We start from the raw sequence: 21,959 nt of genomic DNA on the forward strand, positions 1-21,959 counted from the left end.
TCCTGGGCTCTGGCAGACTGGCCTGATTCCTGTCCCAGCCTCACCCATTCTCCGCAGTCGTCACCACTGATGTGGGCAAGCTGATGTCTCCGGTTTGCTGGGCTCTCACTCTCCACCCAATAGCACCAAGTTAACTTCTTTGCGTGCTTTATTTTCTGTGATTAAAAAGGGAAGCAATTCTCACTGACGCCATTTCTCAGAGAAGAAAACAGGCACAGGGATGTTCTATCACTTCCTCAAGATCACCAAGCTACAAGTGGGAGCTGGGCTATGAATGGAAGTCTACCCATACTCCTAAAGTTGAGCCATCCTCCAAGGAAACGATGGGGGAGGGTGAGCGGCCAGAAGCCCAGTGGGGCCTTTGTGTAGGTCTTATGGAAAGGAGGTGCTTACAGGATGGAACCTACAAGATGTGACCTCACTTCCTTACTGACAGACCCCAACAGAACTTAGAATTCTGGTAACTAGGCACCCATATTATACACACAGCCCCATTTCCAGCTCAGTTGATAGTCGACACTCCAGAGAACAACATGTTCTCCTGCTGTGTCCCAACATGCTGCCGACCTCCTCATCGCAGGAGAGGCCAAAATGAGACTGTTTCTCGAGAATATAGACATTGGTACAACCCTCACCCTCGACGCCTCTGGCCCTTTGCCAGAAGGCACCCACAGGTAACACAGGGCCCAGGGCAGGCCCGTCCAGGCCAGGCCTCAACTGTGCCCACTAGGGCAGTGCTGAGCCCCTCCCCATGTGTTTGGGGGAAACAGGAGAAGAGGGGCCCTCCCTGGACAGGAGCAGGTAGGTTGTCGGGGGTTGGGAGCCTGGTCAGTATGTCAGGTTCACAGCCCAGACCATGCCTTCAGGATGGGAAGGTGAGTGTCGAGGACACAGTTTGTCTGCTCAGATCTGAATCCCAGGACCTCAAGCTGTCATCTGCCAGAGATCTCAAGCTCCTCTGGCTGGAGGTCTACGCAGATGCTCCTATGTGCCAAATCCTGTTGGGGAAGGGGGCGCCAGGGAGGAGTTCTAATGGGGGTGTCCCACCATGGGGTCAGCCAGGCAGGCCACTGACACCTCTTCGCCTGGCTCACTCTCTTTGCAGAGCTCCACACAGCAGATCAAGCAGGAGCTGTTGGATGGATTCCATTTCTCCATCTTCTTCAAAGAAGGGCAGGGGCCCCCTGCTACCAACCACGGCCAGTGCTGGTCTGGGGTGAGACTGGACACAGAAGGGTCTCCACAGACAGGGATTCCAGAAAACCAGGGTGGGCCCAGGACTCAAGCACGAATATGGGGATTCCCTAGGCTCTGTCCTAGGGCTTTCACACTTGAGTGAGCCACTGTCCTCTCCCAAAGGAATCTGGCTGCCATTAGTCCCCAGTGGCAACTTGGTTACAGGCAAAGTCCCTTTCACCTATCAGAGGAAGATCAGAGAAAATCCTTCTGTTTTCACTTGATGCTATGCCAGGAGTATCTCAGCATGTTGCTACAAGAATTGGGTATGATGGTAACATTGTAGCACATACTCATACTGTTATCATTTTAACTCCCCACCCTAAGTGTATGTCCAGCAACAGGCAGCTCCCCTGCCCTGCTGACCTCTTCCAGGACTTAAAATCCAACACTTCTACACAAACAAGATGGGGGGGTGGTGATTACAACAAAAGAAGGTGAAGCTATTCTATGCATCTGTGTTGAAAGTGTCATCTCAGAGAACTCATCCCTGCAGACACACCGGGCAGCTGCTGGACTCTTGCATGTCACTGTAATATTCCTTAAGGGAGGCCATGCTCCACAGCGGGTCAGCCTCTCAGTGCTGGTGGAGCTTGTCGTGATAAAATTCCCTTTCTAGGCAGCCTTTCTACAGGGAGCATAATCCTATGTGTGTCCTAATAGGCTGGAGCAGTTTGCCAGGGCTGCCATAACATGCACGCTGACTGAATGGCTTAACCACAGAAATCTGGTTCCTCACAATTCTGGAGACTGGAAGCCCAATGTCAAACTGTCAGTCTGGGGTGGTTTCTCTGGGCCTCTCTCCTTGCCTTGGAGATGGCTGATTTCTATCTCAGTCAGGACAGGGTCTTCTCTTGAATTTCTCTGTGCACTGACCACCTCTCCTTGTAAGAAGCGCAGGCCTATTAACTTAGGGGCCACCCTAATGAACTCACTTCTCCTGAATTACCTCTTGGAGAACTCTGTGTCCAAACACAGTCACATTCTGAGTCTCTGGGGTTGAGAATAGAAACAGTTACATTTGGGGGAGGGGACACAATTCAACCCATAAAATACACAAATCCCCTGCGGAAGACACACACCCGGGAAAGGGAAATCTGGGTGAAAGGATCTGCAGATAGCAAGTTTCAACAGGTGTAGCCAGTTGACTTTCCAAAAGGGCTCCAGCTGCTCACAGGGTCACCAGCAGCCTCTGAACGTAGCTGCTGCTTTGAACACAACCTCCCCTGAATACTAACATGTTCTTAACTTTTTGTCAATCTGCTGTCTGTGTGGCAGAGAGAATCACCTTGTTTCATTTCCACTTTAAACCATACATTTCCGTAACCTTTCCCGCTTTCAATACCTGCCTGCGTTTTCTCTTCCACGAGTCGCCTGGCAGATCCTGGGCCTTGGGATGCGCTTCCTCCCACCCTGGAGTCTTCTGGCACTTTCCCCTTGACCAGGGCTGGGATGGCCGTAGCTGTTTCTCCAGACTCACATTCATGTTAAAGAACAAAAACAATCATATCCCTTTAAGTCAAAGGGTTCTTCTAGAGCATCTTGTCCGGTGTGCTGTCACTAAAATAAGGAGGGGATGAGACCTCCCCAGACCCTTCCCTTCCATATAAGAAGCAGAGCCTCAGGTGGCCTAGAGGGAATTTCATCCAGTCCTCCCTGTGGAAGGTGCTCTCTTCTGACCCGGCTGCTGCTGAGCAAGCATCTGACATCCAAAAGCCCGCGTCTCCTCTTCTCCACCATGAGGGTGATTTTTGAGGAGTGCAGGGATGATGCTCTTCATGCAGGCTGTTGATACAGAGGGTGCTGTTGCCCCACAGCTCACATTCACCATGCTGATGCCTTGAAGGCATGAATCATTTTATCCTTCCCCATCCTCACATGCAATTTTACCTTGAAAGCCTAGAACCCTTTTCACCATGGGCACCCAGGTTCTCCACATGCACAAGTCCCTCAAGGGTTGATGCTTCTTGGTGTGAGTTCCAGATCCCGATCCTCTGGTGGTTCATGGTGTTACCACTGACTCTCATGTCCCTCCTTGTCCCCCTAGTATGAAAATGAGATCTGCAGGATGCCAACTTTCCAGCCCAGCACAAGGGAGAAGCTGTTGGAGTCCCTGGTTCCAGCCTTTCTAACTAAACCCATCTCCTCCTATGCCACCTGCCTGGGTCCCTCCTGGGACTTTATCACCGTGCCACACTTTTTGGAACTACTGGTTAGAAGGTGAGTGTCCATCCCCTCCAAGGCACCGAGGTGCCTCTGTCCCCTACTGGCTGTGTCTTGAAGATGCACCTCTTGGAGCCTCAGTTGGCTCCTCTGGAACAGGGAGTAATGAGAAGATGAACCTCACAGGGTTCTTGTAGGGACTGAATGATCTAAGACACAGCAAACAAAGGGGTCCCTAGAGCCTAAAACTCTGCACAATCTGCTGTGGGTGCTGTGATTCATGTTTATTACTTTTCTCTTCCCCCTCACTGAAGCAGCTCTCAGCATTCTGCCACAATGGCCCATCTCTCTTCCTGTTTGGAAAGGCACATAGAAAGCAAGTCTGCAATAGCATTAGTAAACGATGTCTGAGTTTCCTTCTGGCTGGACTTTCTCCTTGATACAGACAGAAGAGGGGTCCCTTCATGCTGAGAAAGGAGCCACAGGCCCTCTCTGACATCTAGAGAGGCTCACTGAGTTTCTCCAATGGTTGGGGTTCACTCATTCAACACATACATACAAAACACTTCATTTGTGCATCGTTCTTCTTGTGACTTGGCATAATTTCATAAACAAGGCAGATGACAATCCCTGGGCCTCAATTCTACCCAGAGTCAGGTGCTCACAGTAGACACAATAAACAAATGGTATCTTCAGAATGTTAGAGGTGAAACCCTCATGGCCTCCTCTACGTATGGTGGCATCCTCCCAGATCCTGACTAGAAAGACGGAGCCCAACAAGTATTAACTGGGGGGACTTAGGGTTCTGAAGGGCCTCTTCACCCACAAAACATGGGGGGAAATATGTGGACTCTGGCTGGGGAGAGACTAAAGGAGCCCTGGGGTTCATATGTCTTGTAATTCCCACAACAAGGCTGACATCTGGGGACTTCCCCTGCACGAGGCAAATAGTGAGTTCTGTAAATGGAGACTTAGGTCCCTTGCAAAGGAGACGTGAGGTTGAGGTCACAACTGGCCACTGAGAGACCCATCCCCAGCACCGTGCCTTCCCAGCTCTCCCTGTCCTCCTCCACCCAACATCTGCCCCTACCCTCCTCACCCCAGGACCAGAGCTGGAGCTTTAATGAGCCACCTGCTCACAAATCTGCCTGGAGCTGCAGTCTTGAGTGCCCAGGTACACAGTGCTGTGCTCCAGGGCCATTGGGAAGAGAATGTCAGTGGGACGCTGGGGCGCAGAAGGGTCCGTACAGCCCTGCTACATGGCCAGGTCTGCCCCTTCCAGGACAGCACTGATGGCTTGGGGTAGGGTGGGGCTGTCCTCTACACAGGCAGCAAGAGGCCAGGGACCCAGAACCACACAAGGGTGCCCTGGAGGGTTGTGTGGGAGAAGGCCAGGCCTCTGACTCAGCTGTCCACTCCATCACCAGCACCACCGGCTCCATTTTGTTCACCTGGCCCCCTGAAAACACTTCAGTTTGCGGCCAGGCCCTGCAACGGTCATCTTTCTGGATAAAGCTGGCCTTCAGGACCTTCACCTGGCCTGGACTGGGCTTGGAGGACCATCAGGGAATTGTCCTAGGCCAGTTGGTGCTTCCGGAGCCCAAGGAGGCCAAGCCAGATGGTGAGAAGACTTTCCAGGGCTGGTGTTTTCGGGGTACAATTCCCTTAATTTCCATCCAGTCATTTCTATACTTGGAAATCCCAGTGAGGAGTGACTGGAATGGTGACCTTTTCTCCTTTTCCAGATCCTGCTCCACCTCCTGGGCAACACGCATTAACAATGCTGGCCCTGGAGCCAGCGCCACCACTGCTGGCGGAACTGCCGCCTGCTCTGGAGCCAGAGTCACCTGTAGCCCTGGATGCACAAGGATATCGACATTCAACACCAGCACCAGCACCAGGGGAAGGGCCCCCTCCAGGAACAGTGCTGGAGCCACAGTCAGCCCCAGAGTCACCCTGTCCCTGTCCCGGGACTGTCAAGAGCCAACACACTGAGGAGCGGCCTGACATCACCACCTTCCCTCCCAGGCTGCTGGCAGAGCAGCTGACCCTCATAGATGTGGTGAGCAGCTGGGCTTTGCAGGCTGTGCGTCTGGCACCAGCTGTCTCAGACCAGCCTCTCCCTGAAGAGCAGCCAATGCCCTGGGTCCAGTTTCAGCCCCACTTCTTACCAACCATGGGATCTGGATGAGTTTCCTCACCCACAAGCCTTCCCTGTCTGCATGTGGACAGCAGAGATGGGAAATCACCCGCACCAGCTGCACAGAGTGACTGTGCAGACTGAATGACAGGGGATGGACAGAAAGCAGGACAGGGCAGGTGATCAGTGAGGGGCAGGCAGGGCCATGGGTCACTCACCCAGCTGCTCAGGAGCCTCACTACCCTCAGCACTTATTAGGTATCTCATGCATATTAGATTCTATGGCAGACACCCAAACAGAGCCCAAGGTTGCAGTTGCTGCAAGGAAACTGCACCGGTATGGAGAGAAGGAGTAGAGGGCTGATTGGGATGGGAGGAAGTAGAGGCCTCAGGATGGGCAGGCCTGAGCCACCTTCTAGTTCTTGGAGTGAGAATGGCCTGGAAGAAAACGTCACTCTCACTTTCCACCCTTGTTGGGTTCTGGGCCATGATGCATTCAGGGCCCTCGGTGGGCAGAAAACCAAATGCAGGGACTCCCACAGGTCTGGAGCATATTTTAAAGCTTTCTCAGCTCCAGCTCTGTTCATGCCAGAGACTGTGGATGACTGTGAGCTCACTTCCTGCCTGGGACTGTGGGTGACTCTGAGCTGGGCTGGGCTGTGTCCGTGACACTCTCCTCCTCCCCCAAAGGAGCTGTTCAAGAAGGTGGAACTCTACGAATGCATGGGCTCCATCTGGGGCCAACGACATCAGAAGGGGAGTGAGCACGTGGCACCCACAGTTTGTGCCACCATTGCACACTTCAACAGGCTCACCAACTGTGTCACCACCTCCTGCCTCGGGGACCACAGCATGAGGGCCCAGGACAGGGCCAGGGTGGTGGAGCACTGGATCAAGGTGGCCAGGGTAAGCCATGGTTGGGCCTTGGGATTCCCTCTCTCAAAATGGGGAACTGCCTCTTCTCCGCCATCGGCTTTCAGGATTGGCATCTGTATCTCTAGCCTGAGCCCTGCACATCCTCTAAGCCCTTCTTCCCAGAGCTTCCCTGACCTTGACCCCCATGGCCCAGTAGTGGCTGCTCACTTCTGACCTGGGATCTTCCTTGGGTTGAACTGAAATCTTCCTAGATGAGTGACATTCACTCAGCCCCAGGTGTACCCTCCTGAGGCTCCCTGGGCCTCTGCTTCATTCAGGAAGGGAGATCTCAGCAGAGGGGGCTGAGGCTGAAGTGGGTCGGACTCCAACTCTGGACCTCACAGCTCACTCTTCCCTCTCCAGGAGTGCCTACGCCTCAACAACTTCTCCTCAGTGCACGCCATCGTCTCTGCTCTGCGCAGCAACCCAATACATCGGCTACACAAGACGTGGGCAGGAGTGTCCAGGTGAGGAGCTCCCTCCACGGGAGCACCAGAGTTGACCTAGGGACCCATAGGTCTCCCCATGTGCCCTCAACGACTCTGAAAGCTTCTTGGAGAACAGGGACGGTGGAGGTAGGGATGGGCTGGTGGGTGTGCTCACTAAGCTGCCCTGGACTCCTAGGCAAGGATTTCTAACTCAGGAGGAAGGTTTTTTAACCATCAGGAACAGACTGGAGCCAATTGGAGGCTTTCAGGTGTTTGTACCCAGCAGTGGAACTGTGTCCAGCTGGAAGCTAACTGTGAACACGCAGGGGCTCATGTGAAGTGGAGATGGGCCAGGGGAGGAGCATGACAGTCACACCCTGGTCCTCTGGAGCCCCTGTCATCAGACTACCCCACTGGAAACTCTCACGCAGGAAGCCGAGATTCATTGAGTTTTCAAACAAAAGGGATTGGAACTCACAAATCTCCCCCGTGATTCCCAAATTTACCCTTTTTTCTTTCCTCTGTCAATAGCAAGAGCACAAAATATCTAAAAGAACTCTGCAAAAAGGACACTGCAGTGAAGAGGGACCTGCTGATCAAGGTACAGTGGAGTCTGGGAGATGCGGCACAAGTGTTTAAGGGTCTGAGAAAAGAGTGAGTTTGGAAGGGCATTGGACCTGGTGTGCAGTGGTTATTTTGTAATGTTTTGACTTACCTACAAAAAGTGCACTTGAAAAATTCCCTCCATGCCTACTTTGGGCAAACAGGAGGAAAGGTGTGTGGGTCCATGGGCGCGTGGGGGCACGGGGACAGGAGATCCTGGAAATGGGATGTGGCAATGGCTGCTGGGCTTCTGAGTGGCGGTGATGAGCTACAGCATTAGCAGGGCTCTGGCTCCCATGCTGGTCAATGCTGCTGGCATGGAGCTTCCTCCAGGCTGGCGGGTGGTCATTGTAGGTGGGACTCTCTTCCTTCCTCAAACTGGCAGCAATTCCTCAGGAAGCCAGGCCTCTGCTGCTGCATCTGTCTGCAGCGTACCTCCATGGGCAGGGACTGCAGTCCACACTGGGGGAAACAACAACAGAGGAAGCTCATGTGCCAGGGAGTCCAGTAGACTGCCCAGCTATGGGTCCCAATGGGCAAACTCAGGACACATGTATGTGCTTGCTGGGACTCCCCGCTCTGCGCTTTGCAGACATCTGAAAATGGTCGTGTCACAGGATTCTCACCAGTTAGCAGTGACACATGCTCATGACAAGTATCTGGGGGATCCATGCATTCCTAGGGGATCCTCCCTCACCAGATCTCAGAAACCTCCATGCAAATGAGAAGGCAACATGCCACCCCACCCAGGATTCTGGAAAACCCTGCCATATCCGTCAGAGATGTCGCCTCAGGAGGCCACATCCTGAGTGGAGGAAGAGAGAGTTCTGTGCATGGAACTCCCCTGGGGGATCACTGGCGAGGCCAAACCATGGATTTGGCATGGTGCAAACCCAGTATGTGTGGCAGAGACTCCGGTGGGGCTCAGATACGCAGGAGCCATTTAACCAGGTCTCCTAAAATGCCCTGTCCGTTTCCCATCACGACTCTGCAAGGTTGGAGTCCTAGACACTCAGAGACTCCAGAGAACAAGACCCTGATGGGTGGTGGTGCTGGGATGTGGGGTGAAGGCAGCCGAGACAGAGCCTCCAGTAGGGGGAGGAGGTGCCCTCTCTTTTGGGGCCCTGGGGAGTCACTGCCCACTCTTGGTCTCTGTTTCTTTATCTGGAAAATGAAGGGATGCTGAGCCTGTAGTGCGGGCCTCACAGGGTGGAAATGAGGTTCGAGAAAAGAAAGCAATTGGAGGGTGCTCCTGAATGGTTCTTCCTCAGAGGGATGAGGGGGAGAACAATGACAACAGCTACAGGAAACAGTACTCAGGAGGCCCTGTGAGGTAGCTGTGGTTTTCATGGCTCTTTACAGAAGAGGAAACAGTCTCAGGGAGGCCTGGCTGTATGATTGGGTGACACACACAGGAGTGTGGAGCTGGCCAGTGGTATGAACATTGTGCCAGGTGACTCACGCCAGTCCCTGGGGTTCCAAGTGTGGGGTGGCTGGGGTACAACTGAGGGAAGGGAAGACAGCCTCACTGTCCCTGTCCCTGACACCTGGCAGGCGGGGAGCTTTAAGGTGGCCACCCAGGAGAGGAACCCCCAGAGAGCCCAGATGAGGCTGCGGAGGCAGAATAAGGTGAGTGAGACTGTGGCATGGAGGGACCGCAGGGGATCAGAGGACAGGGCTCTTTTCCCCACCAGCTGGAGACCTCCATATCAAGACAGCGGGGGCTTCCTCCCCAGCCCTGTCCTCCTATGGCCACTGGGCCTGGAAAACCTCCATTGGAGAGACCAGAACAAGGGTCTGGGAAAGGAGAACTCAGAGTGGATGTGGGGAAGGGTAAGGCTGGGACCACAGGCCCTTGTGACTTGTTAAAATCCCACCATAGAGGTAACTAGGAGTGATTGCCAGACTTGGAGGTCAGCTGGAATAGAGGAGGCAGAGAATTGGGAAAGGTAGCTGAGGGTCTTTGACTGCTACAACTGGGAGACCTGGGGAGGGGGGTTCTGGGAGACAGGGGCTGATGGGATTTCATGGGACAGGGCCTTGGGCAGGCACCTCAGGGTCAATACTCATCACCACTACCCCTCCCACCTCCCCATCCCTCCATGGCACAGGGCGTGGTCCCCTTCCTGGGGGATTTTCTGACTGAGTTACACAGGTTGGATTCGGCCATCCCGGATGATCTGGATGTGAGTGAGCCTGGGGCAGGCTGCTTGGGAACCAGGATCCTGAGGCTTGGGAGGAGAGGGGTCTGGACGGAGCCCTTAGATCTCAGCCCTTGGAAAACCTCCTCTCCTGAGAGTCTCACAGCTGCTCCTGTGGGAGGGGGTGCCAGGCCCATCTCATTACCTCTGACTGACAGAGGCTCCATGGCAGTCACCAGTCCCTATCCCTGAGTGGTGAAGCTGCAGAGCTGCCTTACTGCAATGATGCTGAGCTGTGGGCTGAGCTGGACTCAGCCTCTCCCTAGGGTAGTCCCATAATAGGAGGGTGAAATTGAGCCTTTCCAAGGGCAGGCAATTCCAGGGTCACTGAGCACTTTCTTTCTACGAGAGACCTTAGTTTCTTTGTCTGTCATCTCAGAGGGTTGGGGCAGAAGGTCCCTGAGCCTCAGCTCCCATGCCCCCTGCCCTAGAGCCCGGAGCCTGAGGCAGGTTCATGTTCTGTCATGTGCACATCCCCTGACCCTGGTGGCCCTGGCAGTAGTGCAGCATGGGAAGGGATGGGGTGGGGCTGTTGTGGGCCAGGGACCTTTCTGATGGGCTCTATCTGACTTCCAGGGCAACAGCAACAAGAGGAGGAAGGTGAACAGCTGGGGCATTCTCGTTGGATGAGGTTGGGGATGTGGACGTCACAGTCCACCCTGGGCAGGACACTCCCTGGCTCCATCCTCTACATCTTAGGTTTACTGGGAGGGTTTGACACACACAGGAGGAGGAGGAGACCTATCCCAGTGGAGAGAGTGGGAAAGGCACTGGAATCAAAGACCAGTTCCTGCAGGAGGGGCTGTTCACATCCAACTCTGAGAACAGGCTGGGGGCTGCATGGGACCCCTTCACAGAATGGCCCCAGGGACCAGCCCCTTCTCCCTGCCTGCCAAAGGTCCCCTCAGTGTCTTCCACCCAGGCCCTGTCAGCATCCTGTCCTCTGTCTCTAGGAGGTCAGAGTTTTGCAGGAAATGCAGCTGCTCCAAGTGGCTGCCATGAATTACAGGCTTCGGCCTCTGGAGAAATTTGTCACTTGTTTCTCAAGAATGGAGCAGCTCAGTGAAAAGGAGAGGTGAGGGCCTGGCACATGGGCAGAGTGTGGGAGAATACTCTCCATTTTTTCTTTAATGTGGTCTGGCTCTGTCGCCCAGGCTGCACTGCAGTGTCACCATCTCTGCTCACTGCAACATCTGCCTCCTGGGCTCAAGCCCTTCCTCAGCCTCCTAAGCAGCTGGCACTACTGCTATCCACCACCGTGTCCGGTTGTTCTCCTGTTGTTGTTCTGGTACAGGTGGGGTTTCACGATGATGTCCAGGATGGTCTCAAACTCCTGGCCTCAAGCAATCCACCCACCTCAGCCTCCCAAAGTACTGACAGTAAAGGTGTCAGCCACCCCACCTGGCCTAGAGGAGGCTCTCCTGTGGACAGCTGCAGAGAGCCTATGGCCATGACTCCACCGCCAGCATCAAGCCCTGTTGCATGGGGACTGCTGGGGACCCAGGATTCCAGCTGGGCAGGCAATGAGAAGGGACCTGATGTGTGGCTCATGGTGGCCTCACAGCTGCCTCTCTGTCCTGTAGCTACAAGCTGTCCTGTCAGCTGGAGCCCGAATCCCAGTAGGCTGGAAACATCCTGCAGTGGCTGGGACCCTATTGGGATGCTGGCCAGAACACCGGCTCTGCATCATCCTTCACCCAGACCAGAGACACCAGGAAACCACATCTAGGTGGCTGGCAGCTCAGCTACATCTTGACCCCGCTCCTCAATACCAGCTGCTCCTGCTGGCCAGGGTCAGGCCATGGGACTTTTGCATGTCAGGCAGGAAACCATTTTATGTTTATTTTCTTTAGTGTATAAGTAACGGTTTTTTTCTTAGCTTTCGTTAAAATAAAATTTTAAAACACTATTCAGAATGTTCTATAGTTGTTGGAATGAGAACAGTAACTCCAGTGCAGTAACCGTATACCAGTCTTTAGGATTCATCGTCTAGCATGTCAAATTGAGGCTATGGCTGAACAAGTCATGGAATAGCGTTCGCGTTACACCTGCCAACTCTTTAATGTTTTCCTTCTTTATTCAAATTAATTATTGCTAACTCTGTTTAAGGAAAAAAAAAAATAAAACAAGCAAACAAAAAAACACTTAAAAACCACAGTATGTCACCCAATCTATGTCACTTGTTCTACTGACCAGTTACTCTCAAACTTAAATTCTAGTTAAATTCAAGTTCCACTGCGTTACTCTACTTTTTTAAGTTGTAAATATTGAATGAATCAATTAAATATTTACTGAAGGGCTGGAGATGGGAGGTATTTATGCCAGTGGTAGGGCTGGCCTTCTCCAGAAGTCCTGTGCACAAGGGAGCTGGCCATGAGTCTCCAGGAAATACAGATAACCTTTTCCCACTATGGATCTTCCCAGACTTTCTGACACCTCTCCCCTAAGGGAACATCAAGGAAGGAGAGAATTGTTTGAACCCAATATCTAAAGGATGTCCCACAGCTTAATTTGAACACAAGAACACAAGCCCCATTGTGGTATATCAGACAAAAACAAGTCAAAGAAATCAACATTTCAGGGTCTGAAATATGATACCCCCAAATCAACACAAAATAAACACTTCAATCCAGTCCTGGAGCCACAAAGCTCCTATAAGAAAAGTGGGAGTTTATTTCAGCAAAACTTGTGTCTATGCATGCAGTTTGCAAAAAAGAAAGAAAACAACAGCAAAAAGTATCTATGGCAGCAAACCCTTAGGCCATGCAATTGATTTGGCATTACTTTTTCTTTCTTATTTTTTGTTCTTTTTGGATGGGACACAAAAATCACTGCTAACAAATATAAATACAAACACATGGGACTATACATCATTTGAGAGCTTCTGCATGGGAAAGAGAAACAATGAACCATTAAAGAAGGCATCCTGATGAGTTCATGTCCTTTGTAGGGACATGGATGAAGCTGGAAACCATCATTCTCAGCAAACTATTGCAAGAACAGAAAACCAAACACGGCATGTTCTCACTCATAGGTGGGAATTGAACAGTGAGAACACTTGGACACAGGAAGGGGAACATCACACACTGGGGCCTGTGGTGGGTCCGGGGGTTGGGGGAGGGATAGAATAGGAGATATACCTAACGTAAATGATGAGTTAATGGGTGCAACACAGCAACGTGGCACATGTATGCATATGTAACAAACCTGCACGTTGTGCACATGTACCCTAGAACATAAGGTGTAATAATAATAAAAAAAGGAAGGCATCCTACGCATTGAAAGAAAGTTCAGCAGAAACATATCTGTGAAAGGGGTTGCAATCTAACATGTAGGAGAAACTAACACTACTCTGGGAAAATGAACAAAATCTAATACCCAAGCTAAAACTGGGCAAAGAACCTCAACAGGCACATCTGAAAAGAAATCACGAAATTGACTGACAGGTCAAAGAGAAGCTGCTCAACTTCACTAATCATCACACACATGTCTAAGTGCAAACCACACTCAGATACCTCTCTGTCTAATTAGGATGAAACTTACCCAAAACAAGAAAAAACCCATACATTCACAGGCAGTGGCCAATGTAGAAGTGCAGAAAAAGAGATTTTATCCACTATTGGTGGGAATGTATATTACCATACACACGAAGGAAAACAGTTGAAGGTGCCTTAATTAAACATTTTACAACTACCCGTTCACCCAGGAATACCACCACTGGTTACACACAGAAAGCACATGAAATCTGTTATGTTGAAGAGATATCGGCCTTCTTATGGCAATTGTAGCACTATGCACAATAGGGAAGGTATCCAATCAACCTACCTGTTCATGCACAGATAAAGGGATAAAGAAACTGCGGTACACAATGGAATCCTCCTCAGCCATAGAAATTCATGAACCCATGTCATCTGCAACAACGTACAGAAACCTGGAGGACATGATCTTCCATGAAATGAGCCAGGAAGAGAGAAATAAACACGGCATGATTCCATGCCTATGAGAATGAGATCAACTTTGTCTCTAAAGGACTTTATCTCCTAGTAGAACATTTCATAGTAGTGAAGAGAGACTGGGGGTTGGGGAGGCAGCACAGGAACTGGGAAATGGATGCAATGTTACACTCAGATGACAGGAATAAATTCAGCTGCTCTACTCCACAGCAGGATGTCTAGAATTAACTTTATCCTACCATATTTTCCAAAAAAGGCTGAAAAGAAGGATTCTGAATATTGTGACCACAGAGAACTAATAAATAATAACTACACAAGGTAACAGAGATTGTCAGTCAATCCCTTGCTTTCATCATTACACAAGGTACATATGCATGTATTAAAATGTCCCACTCTACTCTTTAATTGTATAACTTTACTAGAGAGCTAATTGGTTTTAAGGACATAGAAATAAACAATGCTGAAGTTCATGTGAGACCAGGAAATGCCCTGCATTTCCAAAGAAATTCTGAGAAATCCAAACTACATTGGATGCATAACACTCCCTGATGTGAAATTGCACTCAAACTCTAGGGACCTGCTTCTGCATGGATGAGTGGAAGAGAACAGAGAACCTGTAATCCCACACACTTCATACCACCTGATGCTGCATGAAATACACAATGATGAGTAATGGGGAAAGAACTCCCTTTTCAATAGTCTTGGGATAAATGGTGAACCGTATGCAGAAGAGTAAGTAACACTAGGCATCTACTTCTCACCATGTATCAAAGTTCACTCAGATGAATGAAAGATGTAAATGGAAGACCTCAAAGTACAAAAATCCTACAAGAGACCCTAGGAAATACCCTTCTTGACATCAGCTTTCACAAAGCATTTATATGCCTAAGACCCCACATGACACTGCAACAACAGCAATAATCGACATGTGGGACCTCATACACCAAAGAGCCACCACACAACACAAGAAATTACCCACAGAGTAGACAGACGACATACAAGATGAGAGAAAATGTTCCCAAACTATACACCAGACCAAGTTCTAATATCCAGAATCTACCTTAAAGACCTTACACAAATCAATTAGCAAAACCACCCTCATAATTAATAGGCAATGGATATAAACACAGACTTCTCAAAAGATGATGATGAGCAACCAACGAATTGAAAATATGCTCAACCTAATTATCAGAGAAATATAAATCAAAAGCACAATGAGATATATCTCACGCTGGTCAGAATGGGGATAACGTAGTTTAAAAAAAAAAGACACTGACGAGGCAGCAGAGAAACAGGACACTGGTCCACTTTTGGTGAAAATGCAAAGTAGTTCAGACACCATGGAAAGCACTTTGGAGAGATTGCTCAAAGAATTTGAACTAGAACTACCATCTGACCCAGCAATCCCACCACTGGGGTATACACAGAGGAAAAGAAATCCTTCTCTCCAAAACACACATGCACACAAATGGTCATGGCAGCAGTATTTACAATGGCAAACACATGAAATCAGTCTAGGTACCCATCAACAGTGGATCAGAAAAGGAAAATGTGGTACATATATACCACAAAAACTAGGCTGCCATTAAAAAAAAAAAGAGAGAAGGAAATCATGTCCTTGGCAGCAACATGAAAGGAGCTGGAGGCCATTATCTAAAGAGAAATAAGGAAAAAACAGAACACCAAATACCACATGTTCTCACTTATAAGGTGGAGCTAACATTGAATACACCCTACCGTAAAAGTGAGAACAACAGACACTGGTGACTGTCCGATGAAAAAGGATGAAGGCATGAGGTATGTGCTGAAGACCTATCTGGTGGGTACACCCACTGCCTGCATGATAAGGTTGCTTGGACCCCAAGTCTCAGTGTCATGGAATATACCAAAGACAGTAACTAATCTGCATTTGTACCCTTTAGTCTATAATAAACATAGAAATTATGTCACAAAATACAAACTTAGAAGTTAAAACCATGAATGAAAAACACAAACTTTTATAATTATCCAAACAATCTTTTATTGGCATAAACTAAGAAAGTGGACAGAATGAGTAAACCAAATATTCAACCCCAATTTACATGTAGTGAACACGTTTTTCAAAAGAACACCAAAAAGATGCAATTGGAAAAAAAAAAAAGCCTGTTCAATAGATGATTTTGAGCAAACTGAATATTCACCTACAAACACTGAAATAGGACCCTTATTTCACGCAACACAAAAATCAATGCAAAATACATTAAAGACCTAAAACTCAATTCTGAAACCACAAAACTCTTACAAGAAAACATAGGGTGTGCATTATTTTAGAAAAGAAATCCATACATGTAGGCTGCTAAAGGTATTTAAAAACATTAAACCAAAGGAAACACTCCAAGAAAACACCGATAGACAAGGTAATGGATTGGTATTTTCACTGAAAAGCTGGAGACCCGGTTCCACAGAACAGTGGAACACATTAGAAGACCCAGATATAAACCTGCACACCTGAAACCATCGATATTTGAAAAAAAAATCAACAAAAATAAGCAATGGAGAAAGGACTCCCTATCAGCAAGTGGTGCTGAGATAAGTGACCTAGCTAGATGTTGAAGAAATAACACTGGGCCCCTATGTCTCACCATGTACAGAAAGCAACTCAAAAAGAATCAAAGATTGAAATGTAAAATGCTGGGCTGCACACAGTGGCTCATTCCTGGAATCCAAGCACTCTGGGAGGTCGAAGCAGGCAGATGACTTGAGATCCTGGAGTTTGAGACCACCCTGGCCGACATGGTGAAGCCGATGTCTAAGAAAAAACCAAAAGTTAGCTGGGCGTGGTGGCACGTGCCTGTACTCCCAGCTACTCAGGAGAATGAGGCAGAAGATTCACTTGAACCCAGAAGCTGGAAGGTGCAGTGAGCCAAGATCACTCCATTGCATTCCAGCCTGTATGAGAGAGAGAGACTTGGTCTGTAAATAAATACATAAATACATAAAAATCCAATACCTGAAACTATTTTTAAAAAATCCTGCATGAGAATCTAGCAAATACCCTTCTTGACAGAGGCTTTGGCAAAGCATTTATATGTCAAGTCCCCAAAAGCAATGGCAACAAAAACAATTACTGATAAGTGGGACCTAAAACACAAAAGAGCTGCTGCACAGAACAAGAAACAACCACAGAGTCAGCACACAGCCTATAGAATGAGGGAAAACATTCCCCAAGTACGCATCTGAAAAACATCTAATATCTACGATTTACCATAAAGACCTTAAACAAATAAAATCAGAAAGAAAAAAAAAGTTATAAAAGGGCAAGGAACATGAACACTTAAAAGGAGGTGTACCAGTAACTAACGAGCATGAAAACATGTTCAATCTCACTGATCATCAGAGAAATGCAAATCAGAAACATACTGAGATAACATCTACACTGGTCAGAATGGCAATTATGACACACAGTCCACAACAACAGAGGCTGCTGGGGCAGATGAGCAAAGAAATGCAGGTCCACTCTTGGGGCAAATGCAAACTAGTTCAGATCCCCTGGGGAGCAGTGTGGACATTTCTCAAAGAACCTAAAAGAGAACTACCACCCAACGCTGCAACCCCACTCCTAAGGATCTATAAAAAGGAAAATCCTTCCATCCAAAACTCACATACACTCCTATGTTCACGGCAGTACTACTCACAATCGTAAAGACATGAATCAGCCTTGGTGCCCATCAGCAGTGGATCAGAGAAAGGAAATGTGGTACATACACACCACAGAACACTACACAGTCATAAAACACAAATACGTGCTCTTACCAGAAACCTGGACAGACCCATAGGCCATTATGAACAAAAGGCAAGAACAGAAAACCAAAATTTTCAAAACACCTACAAAGGTTAGTTGTGAATGTTCTCTCCACAGAGAAATCATAACTCTGGAGCTCACGGAGGTGCCAGACACTGCAACTTCATTGTGATGCTACCTTTACACAGATCAAATTGTCCCTTGCACCCGCTGGTTATACACACCTACTCTACAGCAATGAAACTGCCGTCCCATTTTGGTAACGCTCATTCTCACTGGAGTGAGATGATATCTGAGTGTGGTTTTGATTGACTTCTTGTGAGGATCAGTAATGTTGATTCAGAATCTTTTACCTGTGCATCCTTCTCAGGTCTTCAGGTTCTTTGCCCAGTCTTACACATCAAATTGAAACAAGTTCATGATAACTTGGCAAACATCTCTAACCACAGCAAAATGTAAATCAAAACCACACTTAGATATTGGTAACAGGTACAGAGTGACACTGAGACACAATGAATCTGTTCTGGTGTTCTATTGCACAGCAGGGTGACTAGGTGACTAGGGTCAACAGAATCTAGAAAATTTTTTCAAAATCAGCTGGAAATTACGGTTCTGAATATTCTCTCCACAGAGAAATAATAATGATGGAAGGTCACAGAGATGCCAGATATGATGATTTGATCATGATACTACACATACATATGTCAAAATGTCCCTTGCACCCTTGGGTTGTGTGTGTGTGGGTGAATGTATATACCCACACACACACACACACACACACACTACAGAAACAAAACTGCCATCAAATGTTGCTAGTATTCATTCTAACTGGAGTGAGATGAAATCTGAGTGTGATTTTCACTTACACTTTTGTGTGCATCAGCGATGGTGAGAATCTTCTCTTTGACCTGTGCATCAACCTCATGTCTTCAGGTCCTCTGCCCAGTCCTACACAACAAATTAAAAACAAATTCACAATAACATAGCAAGTACCACTTATCACACACACACAAAAATAAAAAACACACTCAAGATTCCATCTCACTCTACATGCAACAGATGCTACAAGAAAACAGTTAAAACATATGAAAACACAATCCAAACAAGGTGTGGATTTCCAGAGGAGGCACTTGTCTCCACATGTGGCAGGAAATGATAAACTAGTATGCACACTAAAGAAACCACTTGGATGTTCCTTGAAATCCTAAAACTACAACTACCATTTTCTCCAGCAATTCTATTCCTAGGTATTTACACAGAGGACATGATCAGGACATGGAAGAGATTATCTGTCATCCCAGGTGGCATTCAGCCCTATGCTCAAAAGCCAAGAAAAGAAATCAGCCTACCGGTCCATCCACAGATGAAGGGATGAAGAATCTCTGGTACACAGACAGGATGGAATACTTTTATGCCATCAAAATTCATGGAATCCTATCATTTCCAGCAACATGGCTGCACCTGCAGATATTCTGTTCAATCACATCAGAAAGGCAGACAAAGACCAAGCCCGCATGTTCTCACTCATGTGGGAGCTGAAAACTTTAACTCACTGAAGGTGAAAATACAGTAGTGGTCACCACAGACTAGGTGGAGGACAGGACCTCAAGGATTGGCAATAGGTACACAGAGAGTTACAGGAGAGGAATACATTCCGGTATTCCACTCCAAAGCAGGGCAATGATACTTAACAATATGGTTATGCCGTTTTCAAAATAGCTACCAAGGAGGATACTGAATGTTCAAACATCGAAGATATCAAACTTACACGTGGTCTCAAGCATGGGAAACTCCCTGATTTTATCCATACTCAAGGTATACAAACAAGTATCACAATGTCCCAATGCACCCCTAATTCTGGACATGAAGTGTAAAACAAACGTTTTATGAAATGTTAACAATACACGGCTAAATGTTCACATGGATCCACTGAAGACCCAAGGAACCTGAATATGCAAAGCAATTCTAGGGAATACAAACTCAACTGGAGGCCACACACTCCCCAATTTCAAATTACATGTAACACCTCCACTCATCCAAAGACTACAGTAGTGGCATAAAAATGAATCCATCAACCTAGGGACTTAAGAGAATCTAAACACACACCTGCAGTCAACACATTCTTTTTCAAAGAATGCCTAGAAGATGCAATGAGGCCATGTGCTGTGGCTCACACCTGTACTTCCAGCAGTTTCAGAGACCGAGTTGGGCGGACCTCTTGAGGTCAGGAGTTTCAGACCAGCTTCGCCAAAATGGTGAAATCCTATCTCTAGTAAAAATACAAAAGATATTAGCCAGGTGTGGTGGTGCACAGCAGCAATCCCAGCCACTTGGGAAGATGAGGCAGGAGAATCACTCGAAGCAAGGAGGCGGAGGTGGCAGAGAGCTGAGATCTCACCACTGCACTCCAGTCTGGGTGACAGCATGAGTGGGACTGTGTCCTCAAGGGGAAAAAGGATGAGATGAGGAGTCAGCAGTCTGTTCAATTGAGCAGTCTGAAATGACTGGATAGCCACATACAAAAGAATGAAATAAGACGTTGACGTTATACAATACACAAACATAAACTCAAAATACATTAAACCCTAAACACAAGCCCTAAAAGCATAAAACTGCTACAGGAAAACACAGAGTGAGCTTAAGTTGAGGAAAACCTGAATCTAAGCTCACAGGATATAAAAGCAAACAACAGACAAAAGAGAAAAATAGAAAAAAAAAAACCACTTCCAACAACAGAAGTCAAAAACTCTAGTTTTTGTTATTGACTTTACCTTACAAAAACAATCACTGCTACTCAGGCACGGTGGCTCACACCTGTAAACCCAGGACTTTGGGAGGCTGAGGTGGGTGGATCACCTGAGGTCAGGAGTTCGAGACCAGCCAGGCCAACATGGTAAAACCCCTTATCTACATACAAAAATTAGGTGGGCGTGGTGACAGTTGTCTGTAATCCCAGCTACTCAGGAAGCTGAGGCAGGAGAATCACTTGAACCCAGGAGGCAGAGGTTGCAGTGAGCCAAGATTGCACCACTGCACTCCAGTCTGGGCAACAAAGTGAGATACTGTCTCAAAAAAAAAAAAGAAGAAGACGTTCAAGTGATCAACCAACATGAAAAAATGCACAACCTCAGTGCAATGCAACTCCCAAACACAATAAGATATCATCTCATGTTGGTCACAATGGGTAATTTTCCAAAGTCAAAACAACATGCTGGTGTGGCAGCAAAGGAAAGGGAATGCTGCTACACTCTTGGTCAATGTGAAAACTAGTTCACACTGTGGAAACCAGTTGAGAGATTCTCAAAAAACTTAAAACAGGCCGGGCGCGGTGGCTCAAGCCTGTAATCCCAGCACTTTGGGAAGCCGAGATGGGTGGATCACGAGGTCAGGAGATCGAGACCATCCTGGCTAACACGGTGAAACCCCGTCTCTACTAAAAAATACAAAAAACTAGCCGGGCGAGGTGGCGGGCGTTTGTGTTCCCAGCTACTCGGGAGGCTGAGGCAGGAGAATGGCATAAACCCAGAAGGCAGAGCTTGCAGTCAGCTGAGATCTGGCCACAGCACTCCAGCCCGGGCAACAGAGCCAGACTCCTTCTCAAAAAAAAAAAAAAAACTTAAAACAGAACTACCATCAGACCCAGCAATTCCATGACACTTAGTATCTACCCAAAGACAATAAATCCTTCTATCAAAAAGACACATGCTGTCCCGCATTCATGGCCATGCCATTCACAAGAACAAAGATGTGGAAACACCCTAGCTGACCAGCAACAGTGGATTTGAGTTTTTGTTTTTTTTTTTTTTTTTAATGTGGTGCATACACATCACAAAATACTACACAGCCATAAGAAGAACACACAATCATGTCCTAAGCAGCATGGATAGACCTGGGGCTTATTATGTTTAGCAAACCAAGGCAAGAACAGCAATCCAAATACTCAAAAAAAAGAAAAAAAAAGAAAGAAACAAACAAAAAGTCTAGAACTTGAGTGATGAATGTCAACTTACAGAACAAAACCAAAGCCAAATTTTTGAAGACAGGAAATAGTGTGATACTATCTTTTGTGGGAAGTCTTGGCTTCCCCCAAAATTAGAGAACTGGGGAGAAAGAAGCCTCAGCTCAGAATCTGTGACTGGGTTGGAAGTGGAGGCTGGAAATGTGCTCAAGGTCAAACTTTCCTCCTCCCTTCAAAGGAGCCTGGAGTTTTACCAATGAGCCTAGAGTGAATATTCACCCCACCATCCACCCTGGGAGATCCCTTTAAACCAGGAGCGCACAGTGAGGACAGAAACATGAATGTGCACTAACAAGTCCTGAAAGTTCAGAGGGTGATTCTCGATTTCCCCGTGGCACACAGCAGAAGAACTGTGTCTCTAGGTTCCAGGAAATGCCTGTGAGAGAGCTGTGTCCCCCAGATTCCCTTCATCACACATGACACTCAGTGCTTAAGCCTACACCCCTTGTGACTGATCCCAAGGAGTGTTGACTAATCTAAACCAAAGGCTCTGATGTTCCACAGGAAGAAAAGAGCAGGTG

At 47.9% G+C, this 21,959-nt stretch overlaps 1 protein-coding gene, 1 long non-coding RNA gene and 2 pseudogenes across 9 annotated transcripts in view; 2 read left to right on the forward strand and 2 right to left on the reverse strand.

Annotated features, from left to right (window-relative positions):
- LOC114670397 (phosphatidylinositol 3,4,5-trisphosphate 3-phosphatase TPTE2-like) overlaps window positions 1-21,959 on the forward strand; it is a 314,879-nt pseudogene that overhangs the window by 48,444 nt on the left and 244,476 nt on the right.
- LOC114670306 (immunoglobulin lambda constant 6-like) overlaps window positions 1-21,959 on the reverse strand; it is an 80,743-nt pseudogene that overhangs the window by 19,758 nt on the left and 39,026 nt on the right. The gene's annotated exons all lie outside the window — the stretch shown is intronic.
- LOC144329368 (ral-GDS-related protein-like) lies at window positions 534-11,539 on the forward strand. 4 transcript variants are annotated; one of them, XM_077951004.1, is made up of 13 exons: window positions 534-674; window positions 1,106-1,285; window positions 3,284-3,456; window positions 4,827-5,020; window positions 5,145-5,461; window positions 6,230-6,445; window positions 6,818-6,921; window positions 7,414-7,483; window positions 9,040-9,114; window positions 9,597-9,671; window positions 10,263-10,286; window positions 10,640-10,761; window positions 11,270-11,444. In XM_077951004.1, exons 1-13 carry the CDS (start codon window positions 534-536, stop codon window positions 11,307-11,309), a joined length of 1,731 nt encoding a protein of 576 aa, XP_077807130.1. In that variant the 3' UTR covers window positions 11,310-11,444. The 4 variants fall into 4 exon arrangements, with proteins under 4 accessions (XP_077807130.1, XP_077807131.1, XP_028684492.2 ...); XM_077951005.1 differs by lacking the exon at window positions 534-674 and having other exon boundaries at window positions 1,049-1,216; XM_028828659.2 differs by lacking the exons at window positions 534-674; window positions 1,106-1,285; window positions 3,284-3,456 and adding exons at window positions 4,523-4,701; window positions 10,981-11,071 and having other exon boundaries at window positions 11,270-11,539.
- On the reverse strand, window positions 7,309-20,878 carry LOC144332003 (uncharacterized). Of its 4 annotated transcripts, none has more exons than XR_013399670.1 (3): window positions 19,527-20,816; window positions 18,287-18,368; window positions 7,309-7,947 (listed from the first exon to the last, which is right to left on the reverse strand). It is a non-coding gene; the product is annotated as an uncharacterized LOC144332003 (long non-coding RNA). The 4 variants fall into 4 exon arrangements; XR_013399671.1 differs by lacking the exon at window positions 7,309-7,947 and adding an exon at window positions 15,635-16,427 and having other exon boundaries at window positions 19,527-20,878; XR_013399673.1 differs by lacking the exon at window positions 7,309-7,947 and adding an exon at window positions 15,635-16,591 and having other exon boundaries at window positions 19,527-20,878.

The sequence above is a fragment of the Macaca mulatta genome, chromosome 10, assembly GCF_049350105.2.
Source record: "Macaca mulatta isolate MMU2019108-1 chromosome 10, T2T-MMU8v2.0, whole genome shotgun sequence".
Lineage (NCBI taxonomy): Eukaryota > Metazoa > Chordata > Mammalia > Primates > Cercopithecidae > Macaca > Macaca mulatta.

Bases quoted from the DNA above. Each gene is read 5' to 3' on its own strand.
- LOC144329368 (XM_028828659.2), top strand. From the start codon at position 4,523: ATGAGCCACCTGCTCACAAATCTGCCTGGAGCTGCAGTCTTGAGTGCC. The intron at 9,672-10,262 runs GTGAGTGAGCCT...TCTGACTTCCAG, and splicing joins CCATCCCGGATGATCTGGAT to GGCAACAGCAACAAGAGGAG. The intron at 10,762-10,980 runs GTGAGGGCCTGG...GTTCTGGTACAG, and splicing joins CAGCTCAGTGAAAAGGAGAG to GTGGGGTTTCACGATGATGT.